The sequence below is a fragment of the Ranitomeya imitator genome, chromosome 4, assembly GCF_032444005.1.
Source record: "Ranitomeya imitator isolate aRanImi1 chromosome 4, aRanImi1.pri, whole genome shotgun sequence".
In the NCBI taxonomy this organism is placed as follows: Eukaryota; Metazoa; Chordata; class Amphibia; order Anura; family Dendrobatidae; genus Ranitomeya; species Ranitomeya imitator.
Genome location: NC_091285.1, coordinates 716,556,382 through 716,581,885, shown reverse-complemented (window position 1 = coordinate 716,581,885; position 25,504 = coordinate 716,556,382). Strand labels below are relative to the sequence as shown.

At 55.5% G+C, this 25,504-nt stretch overlaps 1 protein-coding gene across 2 annotated transcripts in view; it reads right to left on the bottom strand.

Moving 5' to 3' along the window:
- LRCH4 (leucine rich repeats and calponin homology domain containing 4) overlaps positions 1 to 25,253 on the bottom strand; it is a 32,126-nt gene extending 6,873 nt beyond the window's left edge. For both annotated transcript variants that reach the window (XM_069767523.1, XM_069767522.1), the window contains exons 1-12: positions 24,990 to 25,253; positions 12,801 to 12,945; positions 12,604 to 12,730; positions 8,297 to 8,402; positions 7,728 to 7,864; positions 5,944 to 6,053; positions 5,773 to 5,866; positions 5,502 to 5,589; positions 5,236 to 5,336; positions 5,100 to 5,161; positions 4,809 to 4,961; positions 4,318 to 4,377 (exon numbers count right to left, since the gene is read on the bottom strand). In XM_069767523.1, the coding sequence (XP_069623624.1) occupies positions 4,318 to 4,377; positions 4,809 to 4,961; positions 5,100 to 5,161; positions 5,236 to 5,336; positions 5,502 to 5,589; positions 5,773 to 5,866; positions 5,944 to 6,053; positions 7,728 to 7,864; positions 8,297 to 8,402; positions 12,604 to 12,730; positions 12,801 to 12,945; positions 24,990 to 25,209 (1,403 nt within the window). In that variant the 5' untranslated portion in view covers positions 25,210 to 25,253. The remainder of the gene's footprint in view (positions 1 to 4,317; positions 4,378 to 4,808; positions 4,962 to 5,099; positions 5,162 to 5,235; positions 5,337 to 5,501; positions 5,590 to 5,772; positions 5,867 to 5,943; positions 6,054 to 7,727; positions 7,865 to 8,296; positions 8,403 to 12,603; positions 12,731 to 12,800; positions 12,946 to 24,989) is intronic.
- Between the last annotated feature and the right edge of the window lie 251 nt (positions 25,254 to 25,504).

Here is a 25,504-nt window from a genome sequence, read left to right as displayed (position 1 = left end):
TCCGTTCTCCCACTCCAGGCCCCTCCGTTCTCCTTCCTTCTACTCCAGGCCCCTCCGTTCTCCCTCCTACTCCAGGCCCCTCCGTCCTCCCTCCTCCAGGTCCCTCCGTTCTTCCTCCTCCTACTCAAGGCCCCTCCGTTCTCCCTCCTTCTCCTCCAGGAACCTCCGTTCTTCCTCCTCCTACTCCAGGCCCCTCCGTTCTCCCTCCTCCAGGCCCCTCCCTCCTCCTTCCTTCTACTCCAGGCCCCTCCGTTCTCCTTCCTTCTACTCCAGGACCCTCCGCTCTCCCTCCTCCTACTCCAGGACCCTCCGCTCTCCCTCCTCTCTCCCTCCTCCTACTCCAGGACCCTCCGCTCTCCCTCCTCCTACTCCAGGACCCTCCGCTCTCCCTCCTCCTACTCCAGGACCCTCCGTTCTCCCTCCTCCCACTCCAGGACCCTCCGTTCTCCCTCCTCCCACTCCAGGACTCTCCATTCTCCCTCCTCCCACTCCAGGACTCTCCGTTCTCCCTCCTTCTACTCCAGGCCCCTCCGTTCTCCTTCCTTCTACTCCAGGCCCCTCCGTTCTCCTTCCTTCTACTCCAGGCCCCTCCGTTCTCCCTCCTCCAGGCCCCTCCCTCCTCCTTCCTTCTACTCCAGGCCCCTCCGTTCTCCTTCCTTCTACTCCAGGCCCCTCCGCTCTCCCTCCTCCTACTCCAGGACCCTCCGCTCTCCCTCCTCTCTCCCTCCTCCTACTCCAGGACCCTCCGCTCTCCCTCCTCCTACTCCAGGACCCTCCGCTCTCCCTCCTCCTACTCCAGGACCCTCCGTTCTCCCTCCTCCCACTCCAGGACCCTCCATTCTCCCTCCTCCCACTCCAGGACTCTCCGTTCTCCCTCCTTCTACTCCAGGCCCCTCCGTTCTCCTTCCTTCTACTCCAGGCCCCTCCGTTCTCCTTCCTTCTACTCCAGGCCCCTCCGCTCTCCCTCCTCCTACTCCAGGCCCCTCCATTCTTCCTTGAACTCCAGGCCCCTCCGCTCTCCCTCCTCCTACTCCAGGCCCCTCCATTCTTCCTTGAACTCCAGGCCCCTCCGCTCTCCCTCCTTCTACTGCAGGCCCCTCCCTCCTCCTTCCTTCAACTCCAGGCCCCTCCGCTCTCCCTCCTCCTACTCCAGGCCCCTCCGCTCTCCCTCCTCCTACTCCAGGCCCTTCCGCTCTCCCTCCTCCTACTCCAGGCCCCTCTGCTCTCCCTCCTCCTACTCCGGGACCCTCCGTTCTCCCTCCTCCTACTCCCGGACCCTCCGTTCTCCTTCTTTCTACTCCAGGACTCTCCGTTCTCCTTCCTTCTACTCCAGGACCCTCCGTTCTCCCTTCTCCTACTCCAGGCCCCTCCGTTCTCCTTCCTTCTACTCCAGGCCCCTCCGTTCTCCCTCCTTCTACTCCAGGCCCCTCCGTCCTACAGGTCCCTCCGTTCTTCCTCCTTCTACTCAAGGCCCCTCCGTTCTCCCACCTCCCACTCCAGGACCCTCCGTTCTCCCTCCTCCCACTCCAGGACTCTCCATTCTCCCTCCTCCCACTCCAGGACTCTCCGTTCTCCCTCCTTCTACTCCAGGCCCCTCCGTTCTCCTTCCTTCTACTCCAGGCCCCTCCGTTCTCCTTCCTTCTACTCCAGGCCCCTCCGTTCTCCCTCCTCCAGGCCCCTCCCTCCTCCTTCCTTCTACTCCAGGCCCCTCCGTTCTCCTTCCTTCTACTCCAGGCCCCTCCGCTCTCCCTCCTCCTACTCCAGGACCCTCCGCTCTCCCTCCTCCTACTCCAGGACCCTCCGCTCTCCCTCCTCTCTCCCTCCTCCTACTCCAGGACCCTCCGCTCTCCCTCCTCCTACTCCAGGACCCTCCGCTCTCCCTCCTCCTACTCCAGGACCCTCCGTTCTCCCTCCTCCCACTCCAGGACCCTCCATTCTCCCTCCTCCCACTCCAGGACTCTCCGTTCTCCCTCCTTCTACTCCAGGCCCCTCCGTTCTCCTTCCTTCTACTCCAGGCCCCTCCGTTCTCCTTCCTTCTACTCCAGGCCCCTCCGCTCTCCCTCCTCCTACTCCAGGCCCCTCCATTCTTCCTTGAACTCCAGGCCCCTCCGCTCTCCCTCCTCCTACTCCAGGCCCCTCCATTCTTCCTTGAACTCCAGGCCCCTCCGCTCTCCCTCCTTCTACTGTAGGCCCCTCCCTCCTCCTTCCTTCAACTCCAGGCCCCTCCGCTCTCCCTCCTCCTACTCCAGGCCCCTCCGCTCTCCCTCCTCCTACTCCAGGCCCTTCCGCTCTCCCTCCTCCTACTCCAGGCCCCTCTGCTCTCCCTCCTCCTACTCCAGGCCCCTCCGCTCTCCCTCCTCCTACTCCAGGCCCCTCCGCTCTCCCTCCTCCTACTCCAGGCCCCTCCGCTCTCCCTCCTCCTACTCCAGGCCCTTCCGCTCTCCCTCCTCCTACTCCAGGCCCTTCCGTTCTCCCTCCTCCTACTCCCGGACCCTCCGTTCTCCTTCTTTCTACTCCAGGACTCTCCGTTCTCCTTCCTTCTACTCCAGGACCCTCCGTTCTCCCTTCTCCTACTCCAGGCCCCTCCGTTCTCCTTCCTTCTACTCCAGGCCCCTCCGTTCTCCCTCCTTCTACTCCAGGCCCCTCCGTCCTACAGGTCCCTCCGTTCTTCCTCCTTCTACTCAAGGCCCCTCCGTTCTCCCCCCTCCTCCAGGAACCTCCGTTCTCCCTCCTTCTCCTCCAGGAACTTCCGTTCTCCCTCCTCCAGGTTCCTCTGTTCTCCCTCCTTCTCCTCCAGGACCCCCCGTCCTCATCGCTCCTACCTCCAGGCCCCTTTCCTTATCGTCCAGGTCCCTCCATCGCCCTCCCAACCTCTCTCCCCCATGTCAGCGACTTATTTTCCTTTAAAAGGGACTCTGTCAGCACAGAATGACTGTACAAACTAAGTCCCGCTGCTCGGTGCATCACGGCGGCCATTTATATACACCTGCTGGTTTTCCCTCAGTCTCCCCCTTTATCTGATTGACCGCTCTGGCTTCATAGAGCAGAGAAGAGACAGAGGGAAAGAAGCAGGTGGGAAGGTGGATATAAATGACCGGCCGAGTGATGCACCGAGCGTCTGTGCTTGGTTTGAACAGTCGTCTTGTGCTGACAGAGGCCCTTTAAAATAATAACAGAGGGTTAGCGGGCGACTGTCATGTAATGTGTAGAGTAACTCGCTGCTGCTCCCTACAGCGGACCTGTGTTACTCGCATTCTCTATTTTTGGGGTACATATAATTTATATTAATATCAGGAGGTTTAACCCCTTAGTGACTTAGTGACCGGGCCAATTTGTACACTTCTGACCACTGTCCCTTTATGAGGTTATAACTCTGGAACGCTTCTACGGATCCCACTGATTCGGAGATTGTTTTTTCGTGACATATTGCACTTCATGATAGTGGTAACATTTCTTCAATATGACTTACGTTTATTTATGAAAGACATGCAAATTTGGCAAAAATTTAGAAAATTTTGCAATTTTCAAACTTTTAATTTTTGTGCCCTTAAATCAGAGAGATATGTCACACAAAATAGTTAATAAGTAACATTTCCCACATGTCTACTTTACATCAGCACAATTTTGGAAACATGTTTTTTTTGTTAGTACATTAACTTTTAAGGGTTAAGAGTTGACCAGCGATTTCTCATTTTTCCAACAAAATTTACAAAACCATTTTTTTTTTTAGGGACCACCTCACATTTAAAGTCACTTTGGGGGGGGGGGGGGGGGGGGTGTACATGACAGAAAATACCCCAAAGTGACACCATTCTAAAAACTGCACCCCTCAAGGTGCTCAAAACCACATTCAAGAAGTTTATTAACCCTTCAGGTGCTTCACGAGAACTAAAGTAATGTGGAAGGAAAAAATGGACATTTTTTTCCCTGAAAAAAGTACTTTGGAACCAATTTTTTTTTTTCCCACAAGGGTAACAGGAGAAAATGGACCCCAAAATCTGTTGTGCAATTTCTCCTGAGTACGCAGATACCCCATATGTGGGGGTAAACCACTGTTTGGGCGCATGGGAGAGCTTGGAAGGGAAGGAGCGCTGTTTTACTTTTTGAACGCAAAATTGGCTGGAATCAATGGTGGCGCCATGTCGTGTTTGGAGACCCCCTGATGTGCCCAAACAGTGGAAACCCCCAATTCTAACTCCAACCCTAACACAGCTCTACCCCTGACCCTCCGTCTCCACCGCCTCTCTCTTCCAGGTCCCCGCCCTCCATCCCCACCACCTCTCTCCTCCCGTCCCTCGCCATCTCACTACTACTTACTTCGTGACTTCACTGTGAATCTGGGGGGAGGACGAGGTCCAGGACTGGGTTTTCTGGAGGCTGAAAAATAAAATACGTGGCTTCTGGTCAGTCCGGCTGCATCCTCTAGACCAGGGGTCCCCAACTCCAGTCCTCAAGGCCCACCAACATGTCATGTTTTCAGGATTTCCTTAGTCTTGCCCAGGTAATCATTGCATCACCTGTGCAATGCAAAGGAAATCCTGAAAACATGACCTGTTGGTGGGCCTTGAGGACTGGAGTTGGGGACCCCTGCTCTAGACAGCCCGACGTCCATCTATGTCCAACACTAAAGGTTTTGGGATGGCGCTTCTACCCTCAGACCTATAGGAGCTCATCCGCTGGGGTTCACTTCGGCCTCCTGGACATCTAGCAGCGTCAGGTGACGGCAGTAATCTCTTGGGTCCTCAGATCATTTACCGGTCTTCAGAAGCCAGCCCCCCAAAGGTGAGGATGAGACTGCTTATCCTCACCTCTCCCTACGATCCACAGACGGCCTCCGCAGGACGTCCTGCCGCTGCTGCAGCTGCTGCCGCTCTCTCTCCTTCCAGATCAGCAGGGTTTCTGGCTGGCGCCGCTCTTCTGTGGCCGGGTCCTGCCGGGTGCCAGGAGGAGACGGATCCGACCTGTGGGACACAGCGACCTCTGTAATCACAGGGTCAGGAAGGATCCAGGGAGGATGAGCAGGGACCTAGTGATCGATTCTAGTAATCTACTGGGCCAGGAGGTCAGCGTGCAGTGATCCAGAGGCTGGCGACACTCACCCCCAGACCAGGGTCCTCTCCTCGGGCCGCGGTGTGGAGTGCCGCTCCGGCTTCCTCTTCTCCTGTAACAGAGGACACGTCGGGCAATGATTGGAGCAGGGGGCCGACGCTCCTCCATCGTGTGAGGGTCACTCACCTGTGGGGTCGCCACCATGGAGAGGACGCCGTCGCCCCTCGAACCCTCCTCTTCATAGTTTGTGCTGTCAATGAAATCCGGGGGCTCGTTCTCTCCATTTGCTGCAACACAAATACGAAATCTGACGGTCATGACCAGAAAGAGACAAGCGGCGCCCCACAACTGATAAGAGCCCACTGGGGCTGAGACCCTTAATGAAGGCGACACAAGGAGCGGGGTCCAAGCGTCTCCTTTGCTCTGGGGGTCACCTCATCCTGTGAACTTACCGGCCCCATTCAGCTTCTCCTTGAATTGTCGGACGTCTCGACTCAAACCGGAGACTCGGAAGGAGATGTCTGCGAACTCGTCTGCGGACTGAGAAACAGGGAGGTGACGACCGGGACATCAGTAGCGACACTGCAGCCCCTGTACGGACCGGACTACACGGACCAGCGATGAGAACTAAAGTCCCCCGAAACATCAGCACCAATACCACAACAGAAACCAAGGAACAGGAGAGCTCCTGGCACGGGAGGACGAGACGCATCAGGTACACACCTCGTTGCCGGACCACCGCTTGCTGCCACTGTCCACACTGTTAAACCCAGAATCGAGCCCCCCATATGGCTGGGAGTACAGGTCATCAGTCAGGCTACAAGGAGAGAAGAGACACACAGGTCAGGCGATCGGGCGGATGTCTCACTGCTCCACCCACGGACGGGATCTTACCACATGGTGAAGCTGGTGGGACGGCTCAGCTTCTCCAGCTCGGGCACAGGTTTACTGCAGGCCTCTATGTGCAAGTACTTAAATATGTGCACCTTCCCTTTAAGGCAGATCTGGACGGAGAGACAAAGGGACGCAATTAGCCCCTGAGGTGGGCGGCAGAGGGAGCAGCCATAGCGGGCAGGCGAGGACGCAGCCATAGCGGGAAGGCGAGGACGCAGCCATAGCGGGCAGGCGAGGACGCAGCCATAGCGGGCAGGCGAGGACGCAGCCATAGCGGGCAGGCGAGGACGCAGCCATAGCGGGCAGGCGAGGACGCAGCCATAGCGGGCAGGCGAGGACGCAGCCATAGCGGGCAGGCGAGGACGCAGCCATAGCGGGCAGGCGAGGGCGCAGCCATAGCGGACAGGCGAGGACGCAGCCATAGCGGGAAGGCGAGGACGCAGCCATAGCGGGCAGGCGAGGACGCAGCCATAGCGGGCAGGCGAGGACGCAGCCATAGCGGGCAGGCGAGGACGCAGCCATAGCGGGCAGGCGAGGGCGCAGCCATAGCGGACAGGCGAGGACGCAGCCATAGCGGACAGGCGAGGACGCAGCCATAGCGGACAGGCGAGGACGCAGCCATAGCGGACAGGCGAGGACGCAGCCATAGCGGACAGGCGAGGACGCAGCCATAGCGGGAAGGCGAGGACGCAGCCATAGCGGGCAGGCGAGGACGCAGCCATAGCGGACAGGCGAGGGCGCAGCCATAGCGGGCAGGCGAGGACGCAGCCATAGCGGACAGGCGAGGGCGCAGCCATAGCGGGCAGGCGAGGACGCAGCCATAGCGGGAAGGCGAGGGCGCAGCCATAGCGGACAGGCGAGGACGCAGCCATAGCGGGCAGGCGAGGACGCAGCCATAGCGGGCAGGCGAGGACGCAGCCATAGCGGACAGGCGAGGGCGCAGCCATAGCGGGCAGGCGAGGACGCAGCCATAGCGGACAGGCGAGGGCGCAGCCATAGCGGGCAGGCGAGGGCGCAGCCATAGCGGGCAGGCGAGGGCGCAGCCATAGCGGGCAGGCGAGGACGCAGCCATAGCGGGAAGGCGAGGGCGCAGCCATAGCGGACAGGCGAGGACGCAGCCATAGCGGGCAGGCGAGGACGCAGCCATAGCGGGCAGGCGAGGACGCAGCCATAGCGGACAGGCGAGGGCGCAGCCATAGCAGACAGGCGAGGGCGCAGCCATAGCAGACAGGCGAGGGCGCAGCCATAGCGGACAGGCGAGGGCGCAGCCATAGCGGGCAGGCGAGGACGCAGCCATAGCGGGAAGGCGAGGACGCAGCCATAGCGGGAAGGCGAGGACGCAGCCATAGCGGGAAGGCGAGGACGCAGCCATAGCGGGAAGGCGAGGACGCAGCCATAACGGGAAGGCGAGGACGCAGCCATAGCGGGCAGGCGAGGACGCAGCCATAGCGGGAAGGCGAGGACGCAGCCATAGCGGGCAGGCGAGGACGCAGCCATAGCGGGAAGGCGAGGACGCAGCCATAGCGGACAGGCGAGGACGCAGCCATAGCGGACAGGCGAGGACGCAGCCATAGCGGGCAGGAGAGGACGCAGCCATAGCGGGCAGGAGAGGACGCAGCCATAGCGGGAAGGCGAGGACGCAGCCATAGCGGGGGTAAGAGGATGCAGCATGGCGGCGGTAAGAGGACGCAGCCAGGTTTGGGAGCCGAGGACGCAGCCAGGTTCGGGAGCCGAGGACGCAGCCAGGTTCGGGGACCGAGGACACAGCCAGGTGGGGGGCTGACCTGAGCAGGCGGGTACTGCAGGGGATTGTTGTCCAGGACGATGCTCTGAAGGTGCCGCAGGCGGCGGAAACTCGGGGGGATGCGGGAGACTCGGTTACAGGAGAAGTCGAGACGAGTCAGAGGCAGCTGCGAGATTTCTGAGAAAGAAAAGACATAGAAGACGACTCCATCTCCGCAGGGGCCAAACATGGTGCAGGGGAGGAGAGGTTGCCCTCTACTGGGTGGTAATTACAGGGAGACCCCACCGAGTACAGCGAGGAGTGCAGGGTGGGTGAGGTGAAGGCACACATCTCACAGCACGGCTCCACAGGGCCCTCGACACCGCCCAGAGCCCCACACGACAACCCCCAGTCTCACGCCCAACAGTCCCATGCTCGGCACTCAGCAGTCCCACACTTGACACCACACAGTCCCGCAGTGTCATGGTAAGCACTCCACAGCCCCACGCACTGCAGTCCCACCCTCGGCGCCCCGCGGTCTACGCCCTGCAGCCCCGTACGAGCCACCCCACTGCCCCGCCGTCTAACGCTCGGCTCACTAACATACAGAAAATGAGGAGCGGCCATTACCTTCGGGCAGCGAGGTCAGCTGATTCCTGCGCACATTTAACTCTCGCAGCGACTGCAGAGACCCCATCTGTGCCGGCAGCGACTGCAGCTCATTACAGCTGACATCCTGTAATATCAGAGAGAAGCTGTGGATAACTGCACCCATCATCCACCTGCCGGACGCCGAGCAGACAAGATCCACGCCCCGCACACTGCAGCCCCAGCTCCTCATCCATCACTGCTGACAACGCGCCTGTGTACGGTGTGGAGGGGTTGTCGGCCCCGCCCCTGCTGATGACATCACTGATAGAATGACACGTAGACTATGTGCACACGGTGCATTTTTGGTGCGTTTTTGTGGTGTTTTTCCCGCCTCGATATCCTGGAGTGTTGAGCACATGATTATTCATTTTCCTGGAGTATTTGCAGTGCGTTTTTTTCTGCAGCATGTCAATTCTTTTTCTATTGCTTTTCACCCATTGGCTTCAATTGAGAAAAGCCACAGGAAAAACGCAGGTATAAAAATGTTTGCTGAGTTTTTGTTTGCCTTTTTTAACATTCTACTTCATCTGTGTGACAGCGTGGGAAACACCGGCGCGGTTGTTCTGAACGTTACCGCCAGCAAGACCGTCGGACAGAGCACTTGATGATGGCGAACTCAGTCGAGGGGTTCAAGAGAGGCCTGGATGTCTTCCTGGAGCAGAACAATATTGTATCATACAATTATTAGGTTCTGTAGAAGGACGTAGATCTGGGGATTTATTATGATGGAATATAGGCTGAACTGGATGGACAAATGTCTTTTTTCGGCCTTACTAACTATGTTACTATGTTACTACGGGGTCACGCTGTCAGCATGAACCTGCAAAGATGCTGTGACCCATGGTAAAACGCTTACCACAGGTCAGGAGGAGTGGGCTGATGAGACTACTCCTCCCATCAGGCTATGTCTGCTGTCACTGATAACAGTGACAGCAGGAGCCGCTGATGGGAGACGTAGTGATTCCTCAGCTGACGTCTGTGCTCACACTTGAAAACAAGACAAAAAAAAAAAAAAACATGGCATGTGAAATAATTAAATGCATATTAGAAACACATTATACTCATCTAACGCCCAATCCCTGATGCCCTCGTCTCCTGTTAAAAGAGTAAAATTTGAAAAAAGCATATACTCTCCTTAATGCCTAATCCCCGATGCCCATATCTCCTAAAAAAAAAGAAAAAAAAAAAAAAATCAAAAATAGTAAACCACCATATACTCAATGTAATCCCATATGTAGAACAGTCACATCGGGAGATGTGACCGCTCTACCCGGCGATACACTGACACGAGGTGAGCGTTCCCACAGTGTATCACTGAGCTGCCGTGAGAGTTCATCAGCTGATCAGCTTCGGTGCACTCACTAACGGCACCACTGCTTCATGAGAAAGTTCTCACGGCAGCTCAGTGATACACTGACAGAAGGTCAGTGTCTTCTCAACGTCATCAAGATCGTCGTGGGACATTATGGATATTATCTTCTCTGCGGACAGGTGAGGAATATTGTGGTTTATTATTTTTGCTGCAGGAGACATTGGCTTCGGTGGATTAGGCGTTCGGCGAGTATGGTTTAATTTAGATTCATTAAAGGAGTCCGTCATTATTTCAAATAAAGGACTTTATTTTGGGTGTGTGTGTTTTTATAGCATCACTACGGGGTTAGTAATGGATAGGTGTCTTATAGATGCCTCTCCGTTATTAACCTGTGGGTTTGATGTCACCTGACAATGCAAAAGTGACATCAACCCCCACCCCAACCATTACCCCACATGCCACCGCTACAAAGCAAGTGGGAAGAGAGAGGCTAAGTGCCAGAATCTTACAGATGCGTTTTTTCTGGGGCGGCTGAGAGCTGATGTCTTTAGTCTGGGAAAAGACCAATATCCATGGCCCCTTCTTAGGCTCTTAATATCAACCCGCAGCTGTCTGCCTAGCCTTTGCTGGTTAGATAGGGGACCCTAAAACAATTTTTTTTCCTGGGGTCCCTCTGTAAACTAGCCAGTAAAATCTAAGCAAACAACTGTGAGCTGATATTAATCGCCTGGGAACTTTTATGGTTATTGGCTGCTTCCCAGAATACTAATATCAGCCCTCAGCTTTGCCTCAGCTGGTTAGTAAAATTAACCCCTTCATGACCTTGGGATTTTTCGTTTTTCCGTGTTCGTTTTTCACTCCCCTCCTTCCTAGAGCCATAACTTTTTTATTTTTCCGTCAATTTGGCCATGTGAGGGCTTATTTTTTGCGGGACGAGTTATACTTTTGAACGACACCATTGGTTTTACCATGTCCTGTACTAGAAAATGGGAAAAAAAATTCCAAGTGCGGTGAAATTGCAAAAAAAGTGCAATCCCACACTTGTTTTTTGTTTGGCTTTTTTGCTAGGTTCACTAAATGCTAAAACTGACCTGCCATTATGATTCTCCAGGTCAGTACGAGTTCATAGACACCAAACATGACTAGGTTATTTTTTTATCTAAGTGGTGAAAAAAAATTCCAAACTTTGCTTAAAAAAACAAACAAACAAAAAAAAAACAAACAAAAAAATGCCATTTTCCGATACTCGTAGCGTCTTCATTTTTCGTGATCTGGGGTCGGTTGAGGGCTTATTTTTTGCGTGCCGAGCTGGCGTTTTTAATGATAGCATTTTGGTGCAGATACGTTCTTTTGATCGCCCGCTATTGCATTTTAATGCAATGTCGCGGCGACCTAAAAAACGTAATTCTGGCGCTTCGAAATTTTTTCTCGCTACGCCGTTTAGCGATCAGGTTAATGCTTTTTTTTTAATTGATAGATTGGGCGATTCTGAGCGCGGCGATACCAAATATGTGTAGATTTGATTTTGTTTTTTTAATTGATTTATTTTGATTGGGGCGAAAGGGGGGTGATTTAAACTTTTATATTTTTTTCACATTTTTTTTTACTTTTGCCATGCTTCAATAGCCTCCATGGGAGGCTAGAAGCAGGCACAACTCGATCGCCTCTGCTACATAGCAGCGATCTGCTGATCGCTGCTATGTAGCAGAAATGGAGGTGTGCTGTAAGCGCCGACCACAGGGTGGCGCTCACAGCCACCGGTGATCAGTAACCATAGAGGTCTCTAGGACCTCTATGGTTACCATCCTGACGCATCGCCGACCCCCGATCATGTGATAGGGGTCGGCGAGGACGTCATTTCCGGCCGCCCGGACGGATGTGGTAGTTAAATGCCGCTGTCTGCGTTTGACAGCGGCATTTAACTAGTTAATAGGTGCGGGCAGATCGCGATTCTGCCCGCGCCTATTACAGGCACATGTCAGCTGTTCAAAACAGCTGACATGTCCCGGCTTTGATGCGGGCTCACCGCCGGAGCCCGCATTAAAGAGGGGCTTCTGACCTCGGACATACTATCCCGTCCAAGGTCAGATAGGGGTTAAGCAGAAGCCCTCGCAAATTTTTTTTTTTTTTAAATTAAGAGTTGCTGTTTGGTTACAGCCTATGTAGGTACATTCTGTTAATGCTCCTACTTAGGCTGGTGACAATGTGTTTGTGTGTTTACGTATCAGCTCAGTAATGAGGGTGTCTGCCTGACACCTTTTCATTACTAAACCTAGGGCTTGGAGTCAATGACAGTTGCGGACACCAAGCCCTAATCCCATTACCCGGATGCCACTGCATCAGAATAAAAAAAGGTGGTGTTGAACCAATAAATTACATCAAACATTTTTTTTTTAAATATCTTTATTTAGCTCCAAAAAGCCTTCATTGCTGTACAAAAACGCACGCAAAGAAGCATACAAAACCACGGCAAAAACGCACCCAAAAAAATGCGTCAAAACACGGGACTTTGCTGCTAAGAGCTGCAGAAACCTTGGAGAAATTTCTGCAAGCAAATACTCAACGTGCGCACATAGCCTAATACTACAGCTACAACTCCTCATCTATTACTGCCTGTGTACGGTGTGTGAGCGGTGGTCGGCCCCTACACACAGGAGCAGATAACCTCTTTTCCTGTGTTTTGGCTCTGGTCCCCCCATTAGCAGTGATCGGCTTCTATGATGGTGGCGGTGGCGCCGCAGACACCGGACGACGTCTGCTCCTCATTACAGTAACATGAAGCAGAAGCTCCGGATTACACAAGACGAGGCTGAGCCAACATCCTCCTGCCAAGTGAGGACACCCGGCCCAGAGACCCCGCCACATGTCACAGCTGGGGGAGGCAGAGAGGAGCCACTGCTCGCCGACTACTGAAGGACACTACAAACCCCAGCAGAGCAGGAGAGAGGATGGGGGTCAGAGTGGTGGCACTTACCAGCTGCCGGAGGCCGCTCATGCCTCCCACCTCCTCCGGAATAGAGGCCAGCTTGTTATTACTGGCGATGAGGACGGTGAGGGGCAGGCGGCAGATGTGCGGGGGCAACGAGGTCAGGAGGTTCCGGCTGTGGAGACACAGTACAAGAATGAGAGGTGAACACAGAGGGTCCCAGGCGGCCCCTCACCGAGGCTCACCTGATGTTCAGGTAACTGAGGACCTGCAGGTTGGAGAAAGATGGAGGCAGAGTCCGCAGACAGTTGTGGTAGAGGGTGAGAGACTCCAGAGACACCAGATGGCACAGCTCCACCGGCACCTCCGACAGACGGTTCCTGGAGAGATCTGGGAAGAGAGAAGACACAGCTCAACTACAGCCGTCCTGGCACAGTATATACATACACACCCGGCACCGCTACACCGAGATCTAGAGCATATACACCCGGCACCGCTACACCAAGATCTACAGTATATACATACACACCCGGCACCGCTACACCGAGATCTACAGCATATACACCTGGCACCGCTACACCGAGATCTACAGCATATACACCCGGCACCGCTACACCGAGATCTACAGCATATACACCCGGCACCGCTACACCAAGATCTACAGTATATACATACACACCCGGCACCGCTACACCGAGATCTACAGCATATACACCTGGCACCGCTACACCGAGATCTACAGCATATACATACACACCCGGCACCGCTACACCGAGATCTACAGCATATACATACACACCCGGCACCGCTACACCGAGATCTACAGCATATACATACACACCCGGCACCGCTACACCGAGATCTACAGCATATACATACACACCCGGCACCTCTACACCGAGATCTACAGCATATACACCCGGCACCGCTACACCGAGATCTACAGCATATACATACACACCCGGCACCGCTACACCGAGATCTACAGCATATACATACACACCCGGCACCGCTACACCGAGATCTACAGCATATACACCCGGCACCGCTACACCGAGATCTACAGCATATACACCCGGCACCGCTACACCGAGATCTACAGCATATACACCCGGCACCGCTACACCGAGATCTACAGCATATACATACACACCCGGCACCTCTACACCGAGATCTACAGCATATACACCCGGCACCGCTACACCGAGATCTACAGCATATACATACACACCCGGCACCGCTACACCGAGATCTACAGCATATACATACACACCCGGCACCTCTACACCGAGATCTACAGCATATACATACACACCCGGCACCTCTACACCGAGATCTACAGCATATACATACACCCCAGGCACCGCTCCACCGAGATCTACAGCATATACATACACACCCGGCACCGCTACACCGAGATCTACAGCATATACATACACACCCGGCACCGCTACACCGAGATCTACAACATATACACCCGGCACCGCTACACCGAGATCTACAGCATATACAGGTCCTTCTCAAAAAATTAGCATATAGTGTTAAATTTCATTATTTACCATAATGTAATGATTACAATTAAACTTTCATATATTATAGATTCATTATCCACCAACTGAAATTTGTCAGGTCTTTTATTGTTTTAATACTGATGATTTTGGCATACAACTCCTGATAACCCAAAAAACCTGTCTCAATAAATTAGCATATCAAGAAAAGGTTCTCTAAACGACCTATTACCCTAATGTTCTGAATCAACTAATTAACTCTAAACACATGCAAAAGATACCTGAGGCTTTTATAAACTCCCTGCCTGGTTCATTACTCAAAACCCCCATCATGGGTAAGACTAGCGACCTGACAGATGTCAAGAAGGCCATCATTGACACCCTCAAGCAAGAGGGTAAGACCCAGAAAGAAATTTCTCAACAAATAGGCTGTTCCCAGAGTGCTGTATCAAGGCACCTCAATGGTAAGTCTGTTGGAAGGAAACAATGTGGCAGAAAACGCTGTACAACGAGAAGAGGAGACCGGACCCTGAGGAAGATTGTGGAGAAGGACCGATTCCAGACCTTGGGGAACCTGAGGAAGCAGTGGACTGAGTCTGGTGTGGAAACATCCAGAGCCACCGTGCACAGGTGTGTGCAGGAAATGGGCTACAGGTGCCGCATTCCCCAGGTAAAGCCACTTTTGAACCATAAACAGCGGCAGAGGCGCCTGACCTGGGCTACAGAGAAGCAGCACTGGACTGTTGCTAAGTGGTCCCAAGTACTTTTTTCTGATGAAAGCAAATTTTGCATGTCATTCGGAAATCAAGGTGCCAGAGTCTGGAGGAAGACTGGGGAGAAGGAAATGCCAAAATGCCTGAAGTCCAGTGTCAAGTACCCACAGTCAGTGATGGTGTGGGGTGCCATGTCAGCTGCTGGTGTTGGTCCACTGTGTTTCATCAAGGGCAGGGTCAATGCAGCTAGCTATCAGGAGATTTTGGAGCACTTCATGCTTCCATCGGCTGAAATGCTTTATGGAGATGAAGATTTCATTTTTCAGCACGACCTGGCACCTGCTCACAGTGCCAAAACCACTGGTAAATGGTTTACTGACCATGGTATTACTGTGCTCAATTGGCCTGCCAACTCTCCTGACCTGAACCCCATAGAGAATCTGTGGGATATTGTGAAGAGAAAGTTGAGAGACACAAGACCCAACACTCTGGATGAGCTTAAGGCCGCTATTGAAGCATCCTGGGCCTCCATAACCTCTCAGCAGTGTCACAGGCTGATTGCCTCCATGCCACGCCGCATTGAAGCAGTCATTTCTGCCAAAGGATTCCCCACCAAGTATTGAGTGCATAACTGAACATTATTATTTGTTGGTTTTTTTGTTTGTTATTAAAAAACACTTTTATTTGATTGGATGGGTGAAATATGCTAATTTATTGAGACAGTTTTTGGGTTATCAGGAGTTGTATGCCAAAATCATCAGTATTTAAACAATAAAAGACCTGACAAATTTCAGTTGGTGGATAATGAATCTATAATATATGAAAGTTTAATTGTAATCATTACATTATGGGAAATAATGAAATTTAACACTATATGCTAATTTTTTGAGAAGGACCTGTACATACACACCCGGCACCGCTACACCGAGATCTACAGCATATACACCCGGCACCGCTACACCGAGATCTACAGCATATACATACACACCCGGCACCTCTACACCGAGATCTACAGCATACACACCCGGCACCTCTACACCGAGATCTACAGCATATACATACACACCCAGCACCGCTCCACCGAGATCTACAGTATATGCATACACACCCGGCACCGCTACACCGAGATCTACAGCATATACATACACACCCTGCACCTCTACACCGAGATCTACAGCATATACATACACACCCGGCACCACTACACCGAGATCTACAGCATATACATACACACCCGGCACCGCTACACCGAGATCTACAGCATATACACACACACACCCGGCACCGCTACACCGAGATCTACAGCATATACACACACACCCGGCACCGCTACACCGAGATCTACAGCGTATACATACACACCCGACACCGCTACACCGAGATCTACAGCATATACACACACACCCGGCACCGCTACACCGAGATCTACAGCATATACATACACACCCGGCACCACTACACCGAGATCTACAGCGTATACATACACACCCGACACCGCTACACTGAGATCTACAGTATATACATACACACCCGGCACCGCTACACCGAGATCTACAGCATATACATACACACCCGGCACCGCTACACCGAGATCTACAGCATATACATACACACCCGGCACCGCTACATTGAGATCTACAGCATATACATACACACCCGGCACCTCTACACCGAGATCTACAGTATACACACACACACACACCCCCGGCACTGCTACACTGAGATCTACAGCATATACATACACACCCGGCACCGCTACACCGAGATCTACAGTATACACACACACACACACCCCCGGCACTGCTACACTGAGATCTACAGCATATACATACACACCCGACACCGCTACACCGAGATCTACAGCGTATACATACACACCCGGCACCGCTACACCGAGATCTACAGCGTATACATACACACCCGGCACCGCTACACCGAGATCTACAGCGTATACATACACACCCGGCACCGCTACACCGAGATCTACAGCGTATACATACACACCCGGCACCGCTACACCGAGATCTACAGCGTATACATACACACCCGGCACCGCTACACCGAGATCTACAGCGTATACATACACACCCGGCACCGCTACACCGAGATCTACAGCGTATACATACACACCCAGCACCGCTACACTGAGATCTACAGTATATACATACAGTCCGTACAGACCAAAAGTTTGGACACACCTTCATATTTAAAGATTTTTCTGTGTTTTCATGACTATGATAATTGTACATTCACACTGAAGGCATCAAAACTATGAATTAACACACGTGGAATTATATACTTAACAAAAAAGTGTGAAACAACTGAAAATATGTCTTATATTTTAGGTTCTTCACAGTAGCCACCTTTGGCTTTAATGACTGCTTTGCACACTCTTGGCATTCTCTTGATGAGCTTCAAGAGGTAGTCACCAGGAATGGTTTTCACTTCACAGGTGTTCCCTGTCATGTCTAATAAGTGGGATTTCTTGCCTTATAAATGGGGTTGGGATCATCAGTTGTGCTGAGCCAAAGTCTGGTGGATACACAGCTGATAGTCCTACTGAATAGACTGTTAGCTGCTTTTTTCTTGCCATAATACAAATTGTAAGTAAAGAAAAACAAGTGGCCATCATTACTTTAAGAAATGAAGGTCAGTCAGTCCGAAAAATTGGGAAAACTTTGAAAGTGTCCCCAAGTGCAGTGGCAAAAACCATCAAGCGCTACAAAGAAACTGGCTCACATGAGGACCGCCCCAGGGAAGGAAGACCAAGAGTCACCTCTGCTTCTGAGGATAAGTTTATCCGAGTCACCAGCCTCAGAAATCGCTGGTTAACAGCAGCTCAGATTAGAGACCAGGTCGATGCCACACAGAGTTCTAGCAGCAGACACATCTCTACAACAACTGTTAAGAGGAGACTTTGTGCAGCAGGCCTTCATGGTAAAATAGCTGCTAGGAAACCACTGCTAAGGACAGGCAACAAGCAGAAGAGACTTGTTTGGGCTAAAGAACACAAGGAATGGACATTAGACCAGTGGAAATCTGTGCTTTGGTCTGACGAGTCCAAATTTGAGATCTTGGTTCCAACCACCGTGTCTTTGTGCGACGCAGAAAAGGTGAACGGATGGACTCTACATGCCTGGTTCCCACCGTGAAGCATGGAGGAGGAGGTGTGATGGTGTGGGGGGCTTTGCTGGTGACACTGTTGGGGATTTATTCAAAACTGAAGACATACTGAACCAGCATGGCTACCACAGCATCTTGCAGCGGCATGCTATTCCATCCGGTTTGCGTATAGTTGGACCATCATTTATTTTTCAACAGCACAATGACCCCAAACACCTCCAGGCTGTGTAAGGGCTATGTGACCAAGGAGAGTGATGGGGGGCTACGCCAGATGACCTGGCCTCCACAGTCACCAGATCTGAACCCAATCGAGATGGTTTGGGGTGAGCTGGACCTCAGAGTGAAGGCAAAAGGGCCAACAAGTGCTAAGCATCTCTGGGAACTCCTTCAAGATTGTGGGAAGACCATTCCCGGTGACTACCTCTTGAAACTCATCAAGAGAATGCCAAGAGTGTGCAAAGCAGTCATCAAAGCAAAAGGTGGCTACTTTGAAGAACCTAGAATATAAGACATAAAAAAGTGTGAAATAACTGAAATTAAGTATATAATTCCACATGTGTTAATTCATAGTTTTGATGCCTTCAGTGTGAATGTACAATTTTCATAGTCATGAAAATACAGAAAAATCTTTAAATGAGAAGGTGTGTCCAAACTTTTGGTCTGTACTCTATATACACACCGTCCTGGCACCACTACACCGAGACCTATATACACACCGTCCTAGCACAGCTACACCGAGACCTATATACACACCGTCCTGCCACCGCTACACCGAGACCTATATACACACAGTCCTGGCACAGCTACACCGAGACCTATATACACACCGTCCTGCCACCGCTACACCGAGACCTATATACACACCGTCCTGGAACAGCTACACCGAGACCTATATACACACACCGTCCTGCCACCGCTACACCGAGACCTATATACACACCTTCCTGCCACAGCTACACCGAGACCTATATACACACAGTCCTGGCACAGCTACACCGAGACCTATATACACACCGTCCTGGAACAGCTACACCGAGACCTATATACACACCGTCCTGGCACCGCTACACCGAGACCTATATACACACCGTCCTGGCACCGCTACACCGAGACCTATACACACAGTCCTGGCACAGCTACACTGAGACCTATACACACAGTCCTGGCACCGCTACACCGAGCCTATATACACACAGTCCTGGCACAGCTACACCGAGACCTATACACACAGTCCTGGCACCGCTACACCGAGCCTATATACACACAGTCCTGGCACCGCTACACCGAGACCTATACACAGTCCTGGCACCGCTACACCGAGCCTATATACACACAGTCCTGGCACAGCTACACTGAGACTTATACACACAGTCCTGGCACAGCTACATTAGGACATGTATACACCCAATAAAGGAGACTATATCGTGACACATATAAACACAGTCTGTACCCACCATCCTGGTACTGAACACAGACCGGACACCGCTACACTGTGCCCTGTATATACACCGTGGTGCTTGGTGGCTACTGGACAGACAAGTCCTTACTTTGCTAATTATCCTTGATTTTGCTATAATCTCCCTTTCTTCGGATCTATTCCTTCAGTCGTCAGCACCCTCCCCCGTTTGTTGCTCTTGTTTAGGGTGTTGGCAGGGTGCACGCGTGCATGAGGCCGGCACGTGACTCGTCAGGTTGGCTCAGGGTGGCACGGTGCCCAGCTAGGAAGAAAGGGTCTATTCAGAGTTGTGAGGAGCGCTGACTCACAGAGGGCGATAGTTGTCATATGGTGACCCCAATGAATAAATGTCAGCACTGAGGCCTTGGGACGTGTCAGGGGTCACCCGCCCTTATACCCAGAGGTGAAGGCACGGTCACACGGTAGCACTTTATACGTGTAAGTGATGGTGGCAGGGCTACACCCAGGGAGCCCGGGGTACCAGCAGAGCCGCACACGTTCAGTATCACAGGCGCAGGATGTGGTCTCATCACTCATCGGATTTACTTCTGCAAAGTGACGAGTGCAGCAGTGGGGGAGGGGAGAGCGTCCGACACTGACAGGGGCCGATCACCGGCACAGTCTGACCCTCCGTGTGTCCCACAGCATGGACCTAAGAGCGGCCCACGATGCAGGGAGCTGCCTCCGCACAGCGACCGGGGGGTCTGCCACAAGAGGCCCATCACCATCGCAGGAGGGGTCCGTCTGCAGGAAGTGCTAGACACAGGGAACCCCCATGAGGCGAACCCCCCAGACAGCCCCATGAGACCTGGCCCCCCAGACCATGGGCAATCCAATGAGCACAAGTCCTAATGGCCCACAGGAGAACCCATTAGTATAGTAACCCCCAGGGCCATGAGCAGCCCTATGAGTAGAGTAAACCTCCAGCCGAGCTAGGGAGCCAGGGGCAGCCCCATACGCGCAAGCCCACATATAGATCACAGCCGGACCCATGAGCACCCAACCCCCAGGGCCATGAGCAGCCCTATGAGTAGAGTAAACCTCCAGCCGAGCTAGGGAGCCAGGGGCAGCCCCATACGCGCAAGCCCACTCAGAACACAGCCGGACCCATGAGCAGCTAACCCCCAGGGGCAGCCCCATAAGCACTGTCCCCCCTCAGGAGCAGGGCCTGCCCCATGAGCACTGTCCCCCCTCAGGAGCAGGGCCTGCCCCATGAGCACTGTCCCCCCTCAGGACCAGGGCCGGCCCCATGAGCACTGTCCCCCCTCAGGACCAGGGACGGCCCCATGAGCACTGTCCCCCCTCAGGACCAGGGACGGCCCCATGAGCACTGTCCCCCCTCAGGAGCAGGGCCGGCCCCATAAGCACTGTCCCCCCTCAGGAGCAGGGACGGCCCCATGAGCACTGTCCCCCCTCAGGAGCAGGGACGGCCCCATGAGCACTGTTCCCCCCTCAGGAGCAGGGACGGCCCCATGAGCACTGTCCCCCCTCAGGAGCAGGGACGGCCCCATGAGCACTGTTCCCCCCTCAGGAGCAGGGACGGCCCCATGAGCACTGTCCCCCCTCAGGAGCAGGGACGGCCCCATGAGCACTGTCCCCCCTCAGGAGCAGGGACGGCCCCATGAGCACTGTTCCCCCCTCAGGAGCAGGGACGGCCCCATGAGCACTGTTCCCCCCTCAGGAGCAGGGACGGCCCCATGAGCACTGTTCCCCCCTCAGGAGCAGGGACGGCCCCATGAGCACTGTTACCCCCTCAGGAGCAGGGACGGCCCCATGAGCACTGTCCCCCCTCAGGAGCAGGGCCGGCCCCATAAGCACTGTCCCCCCTCAGGAGCAGGGACGGCCCCATAAGCACTGTCCCCCCTCAGGAGCAGGGCCTGCCCCATAAGCACTGTCCCCCCTCAGGAGCAGGGACGGCCCCATGAGCACTGTCCCCCCTCAGGAGCAGGGACGGCCCCATAAGCACTGTCCCCCCTCAGGAGCAGGGACGGCCCCATAAGCACTGTCCCCCCTCAGGAGCAGGGACGGCCCCATGAGCACTGTCCCCCCTCAGGAGCAGGGACGGCCCCATGAGCACTGTCCCCCCTCAGGAGCAGGGACGGCCCCATAAGCACTGTCCCCCCTCAGGAGCAGGGCCGGCCCCATGAGCACTGTCCCCCCTTAGGACCCATGAGTTCAGTATCAGAGCCAGGAAGCCCCCAGTGCTGCTTCCCCTGCACACAGCGGCCTCCAAAAACCATAACCAGACAGCAGAGCGGTGGGATTTATGGTGGGATCACTGCTCACATCCGACAGCCGCTATATACTGACAGTAACTGTATACAGGGGAAGCAGAAGAGACCACCAGGAGCCGAACGCCCACTGTGGGATCTGGTCAGGGAGAAGCTCGACTGAGGTCAGTGTCACCAGACAAAAGGCCTATGTAACTATGGAGGGAGCACAACCCCCAGCATCCAGGACACCACGGAGGGAGCACAACCCCCAGCATCCAGGACACCATGAAGGGAGCACAACCCCCAGCATCCAGGACACCACGGAGGGAGCACAACCCCCAGCATCCAGGACACCATGAAGGGAGCACAACCCCCAGCATCCAGGACACCACGGAGGGCGCACAACCCCCAGCATCCAGGACACCACGGAGGGAGCACAACCCCCAGCATCCAGGGCACCACAGAGGGCGCACAACCCCCAGCATCCAGGGCACCACGGAGGGCGCACAACCCCCAGCATCCAGGACACCACGGAGAGCGCACAACCCCCAGCATCCAGGACACCACGGGGGGAGCACAACCCCCAGCATCCAGGACACCACGGAGGGAGCACAACCCCCAGCATCCAGGACACCACGGAGGGAGCACAACCCCCAGCATCCAGGACACCACGGAGGGCGCACAACCCCCAGCATCCAGGGCACCATGGAGGGCGCACAACCCCCAGCATCCAGGACACCACGGGGGGAGCACAACCCCCAGCATCCAGGACACCACGGAGGGAGCACAACCCCCAGCATCCAGAACACCACGAAGGGCGCACAACCCCCAGCATCCAGAACACCACGGAGGGAGCACAACCCCCAGCATCCAGAACACCACGGAGGGCGCACAACCCCCAGCATCCAGAACACCATGGAGGGAGCACAACCCCCAGTATCCAGGACACCATGGAGGGAGCACAACCCCCAGTATCCAGGACACCATGGAGGGAGCACAACCCCCAGCATCCAGGACACCATGGAGGGAGCACAACCCCCAGCATCCAGGACACCATGGAGGGAGCACAACCCCCAGCATCCAGGGCACCATGGAGAGCGCACAACCCCCAGCATCCAGGACACCACAAAGGGAGCACAACCCCCAGCATCCAGGACACCATGGAGGGAGCACAACCCCCAATATCCAGAACACCATGGAGGGAGCACAACCCCCAGCATCCAGGACACCATGGAGGGAGCACAACCCCCAGCATCCAGGACACCATGGACTGAGCACAACCCCCAGCATCCAGGACACCATGGACGGAGCACAACCCTCAGCATCCAGAACACCATGGAGGGAGCACAACCCCCAGCATCCAGGGCGCCATGGAGGGAGCACAACCCCCAGCATCCAGGACACCATAAGCATGCAGTGCCCGGATCACGGGGGGGAGCAGTGTGCGGTGCCATGGGTGGGGGCACAATGAGCTCATCCCAGAGACCATGGATCCCTGAGACCCCCCGATACAGACTTGTTCTCTGTCCCCCGGCTCCTCACTCTCTCTCCATTCCCCGGCTCCTCACTCTCTCTCCGTCCCCCGGCTCCTCACTCTCTCTCCGTCCCCCGGCTCCTCACTCTCTCTCCGTCCCCCGGCTCCTCACTCTCTCTCCGTCCCCCGGCTCCTCACTCTCTCTCCGTCCCCCGGCTCCTCACTCTCTCTCCGTCCCCCGGCTCCTCACTCTCTCCGTCCCCCGGCTCCTCACTCTCTCTCCGTCCCCCGGCTCCTCACTCTCTCTCCGTCCCCCGGCTCCTCACTCTCTCTCCGTCCCCCGGCTCCTCACTCTCTCTCCGTCCCCCGGCTCCTCTCTCTCTCTCCGTCCCCCTGCTCCTCACTCTCTTGCTCTCTGTCCCCCGGCTCCTCTCTCTCTGTCCCCCGGCTCCTCACTCTCTTGCTCTCCGTCCCCCGGCTCCTCACTCTCTTGCTCTCCGTCCCCCGGCTCCTCACTCTCTTGCTCTCCGTCCCCCGGCTCCTCACTCTCTTGCTCTCCGTCCCCCGGCTCCTCACTCTCTTGCTCTCCGTCCCCCGGCTCCTCACTCTCTTGCTCTCCGTCCCCCGGCTCCTCACTCTCTTGCTCTCCGTCCCCCGGCTCCTCACTCTCTTGCTCTCCGTCCCCCGGCTCCTCACTCTCTTGCTCTCCGTCCCCCGGCTCCTCACTCTCTTGCTCTCCGTCCCCCGGCTCCTCACTCTCTCTCCGTCCCCCGGCTCCTCACTCTCTCTCCGTCCCCCGGCTCCTCACTCTCTCTCCGTCCCCCGGCTCCTCACTCTCTCTCCGTCCCCCGGCTCCTCACTCTCTCTCCGTCCCCCGGCTCCTCACTATCTCTCCGTCCCCCGGCTCCTCACTCTCCGTCCCCCGGCTCCTCTCTCTCTCTCTGTCCCCCGGCTCCTCACTCTCTCTCCGTCCCCCGGCTCCTCTCTCTCTCTCCGTCCCCCGGCTCCTCACTCTCTCTCCGTCCCCCGGCTCCTCACTCTCCGTCCCCCGGCTCCTCACTCTCTCTCCGTCCCCCGGCTCCTCACTCTCCGTCCCCCGGCTCCTCACTCTCCGTCCCCCGGCTCCTCACTCTCTCTCCGTCCCCCGGCTCCTCACTCTCTCTCCGTCCCCCGGCTCCTCACTATCTCTCCGTCCCCCGGCTCCTCACTCTCCGTCCCCCGGCTCCTCTCTCTCTCTCTGTCCCCCGGCTCCTCACTCTCTCTCCGTCCCCCGGCTCCTCTCTCTCTCTCCGTCCCCCGGCTCCTCACTCTCTCTCCGTCCCCCGGCTCCTCACTCTCCGTCCCCCGGCTCCTCACTCTCCGTCCCCCGGCTCCTCACTCTCTCTCCGTCCCCCGGCTCCTCACTCTCCGTCCCCCGGCTCCTCACTCTCCGTCCCCCGGCTCCTCACTCTCTCTCCGTCCCCCGGCTCCTCACTATCTCTCCGTCCCCCGGCTCCTCACTCTCCGTCCCCCGGCTCCTCTCTCTCTCTCTGTCCCCCGGCTCCTCTCTCTCCGTCCCCCGGCTCCTCACTCTCGCTGTCCCCCGGCTCCTCACTCTTTCTCCGTCCCCCGGCTCCTCACTCTCTCTCCGTCCCCCGGCTCCTCACTCTCTCTCCGTCCCCCGGCTCCTCACTCTCTCTCCGTCCCCCGGCTCCTCACTCTCCGTCCCCCGGCTCCTCTCTCTCTCTCCGTCCCCCGGCTCCTCACTCTCTCTCCGTCCCCCGGCTCCTCACTCTCTCTCCGTCCCCCGGCTCCTCACTATCTCTCCGTCCCCCGGCTCCTCACTCTCCGTCCCCCGGCTCCTCTCTCTCTCTCTGTCCCCCGGCTCCTCACTCTCTCTCCGTCCCCCGGCTCCTCTCTCTCTCTCCCCCGGCTCCTCACTCTCTCCGTTCCTCCCGTATTCCTCACCGGCTCGGGTGACGTCGGTCAGGTCGCTGTTTCGGGCGCTCCCGGGAAGTTCCTTCATGCGGCGGCCGGCCAGGTTGAGCACTCCGGTGGCGGCCGCGTCCTCCAGCGCCTTCTCCAGGCTCCTCCGTCCGCCGGGCCCCGTGTAGGCCTCAGGCGTGCACAGTTCGGGGTCTCCGTCCCCTCCGCCGCCGCCTTCGTCGTCATCGTTACCCGCCGCCATTGAGAACGGTAACAGCCGGGACAGAAACACTGCTAGGCGACAGCCAATGACAACGAGTCACCCGACAATCAGCCAATCGCTGCTAGAAATCGATATAAATGACAACATTACGTCAGCCAATCAGCTCTAAGAACAGCGAATCTCCGCCTCTCATTACCGGAAAGCACGAAATTCCGCCCCCCCCCCCCCCCCCGCCGAGATCCCGCCTTCATCTTCTGTCGTCCAATCGAGTGAGGCAAAGATTCTGCCCACGCCCCCTCTGTCACTAACGGAACTAAGTGGTACCATAAAATAA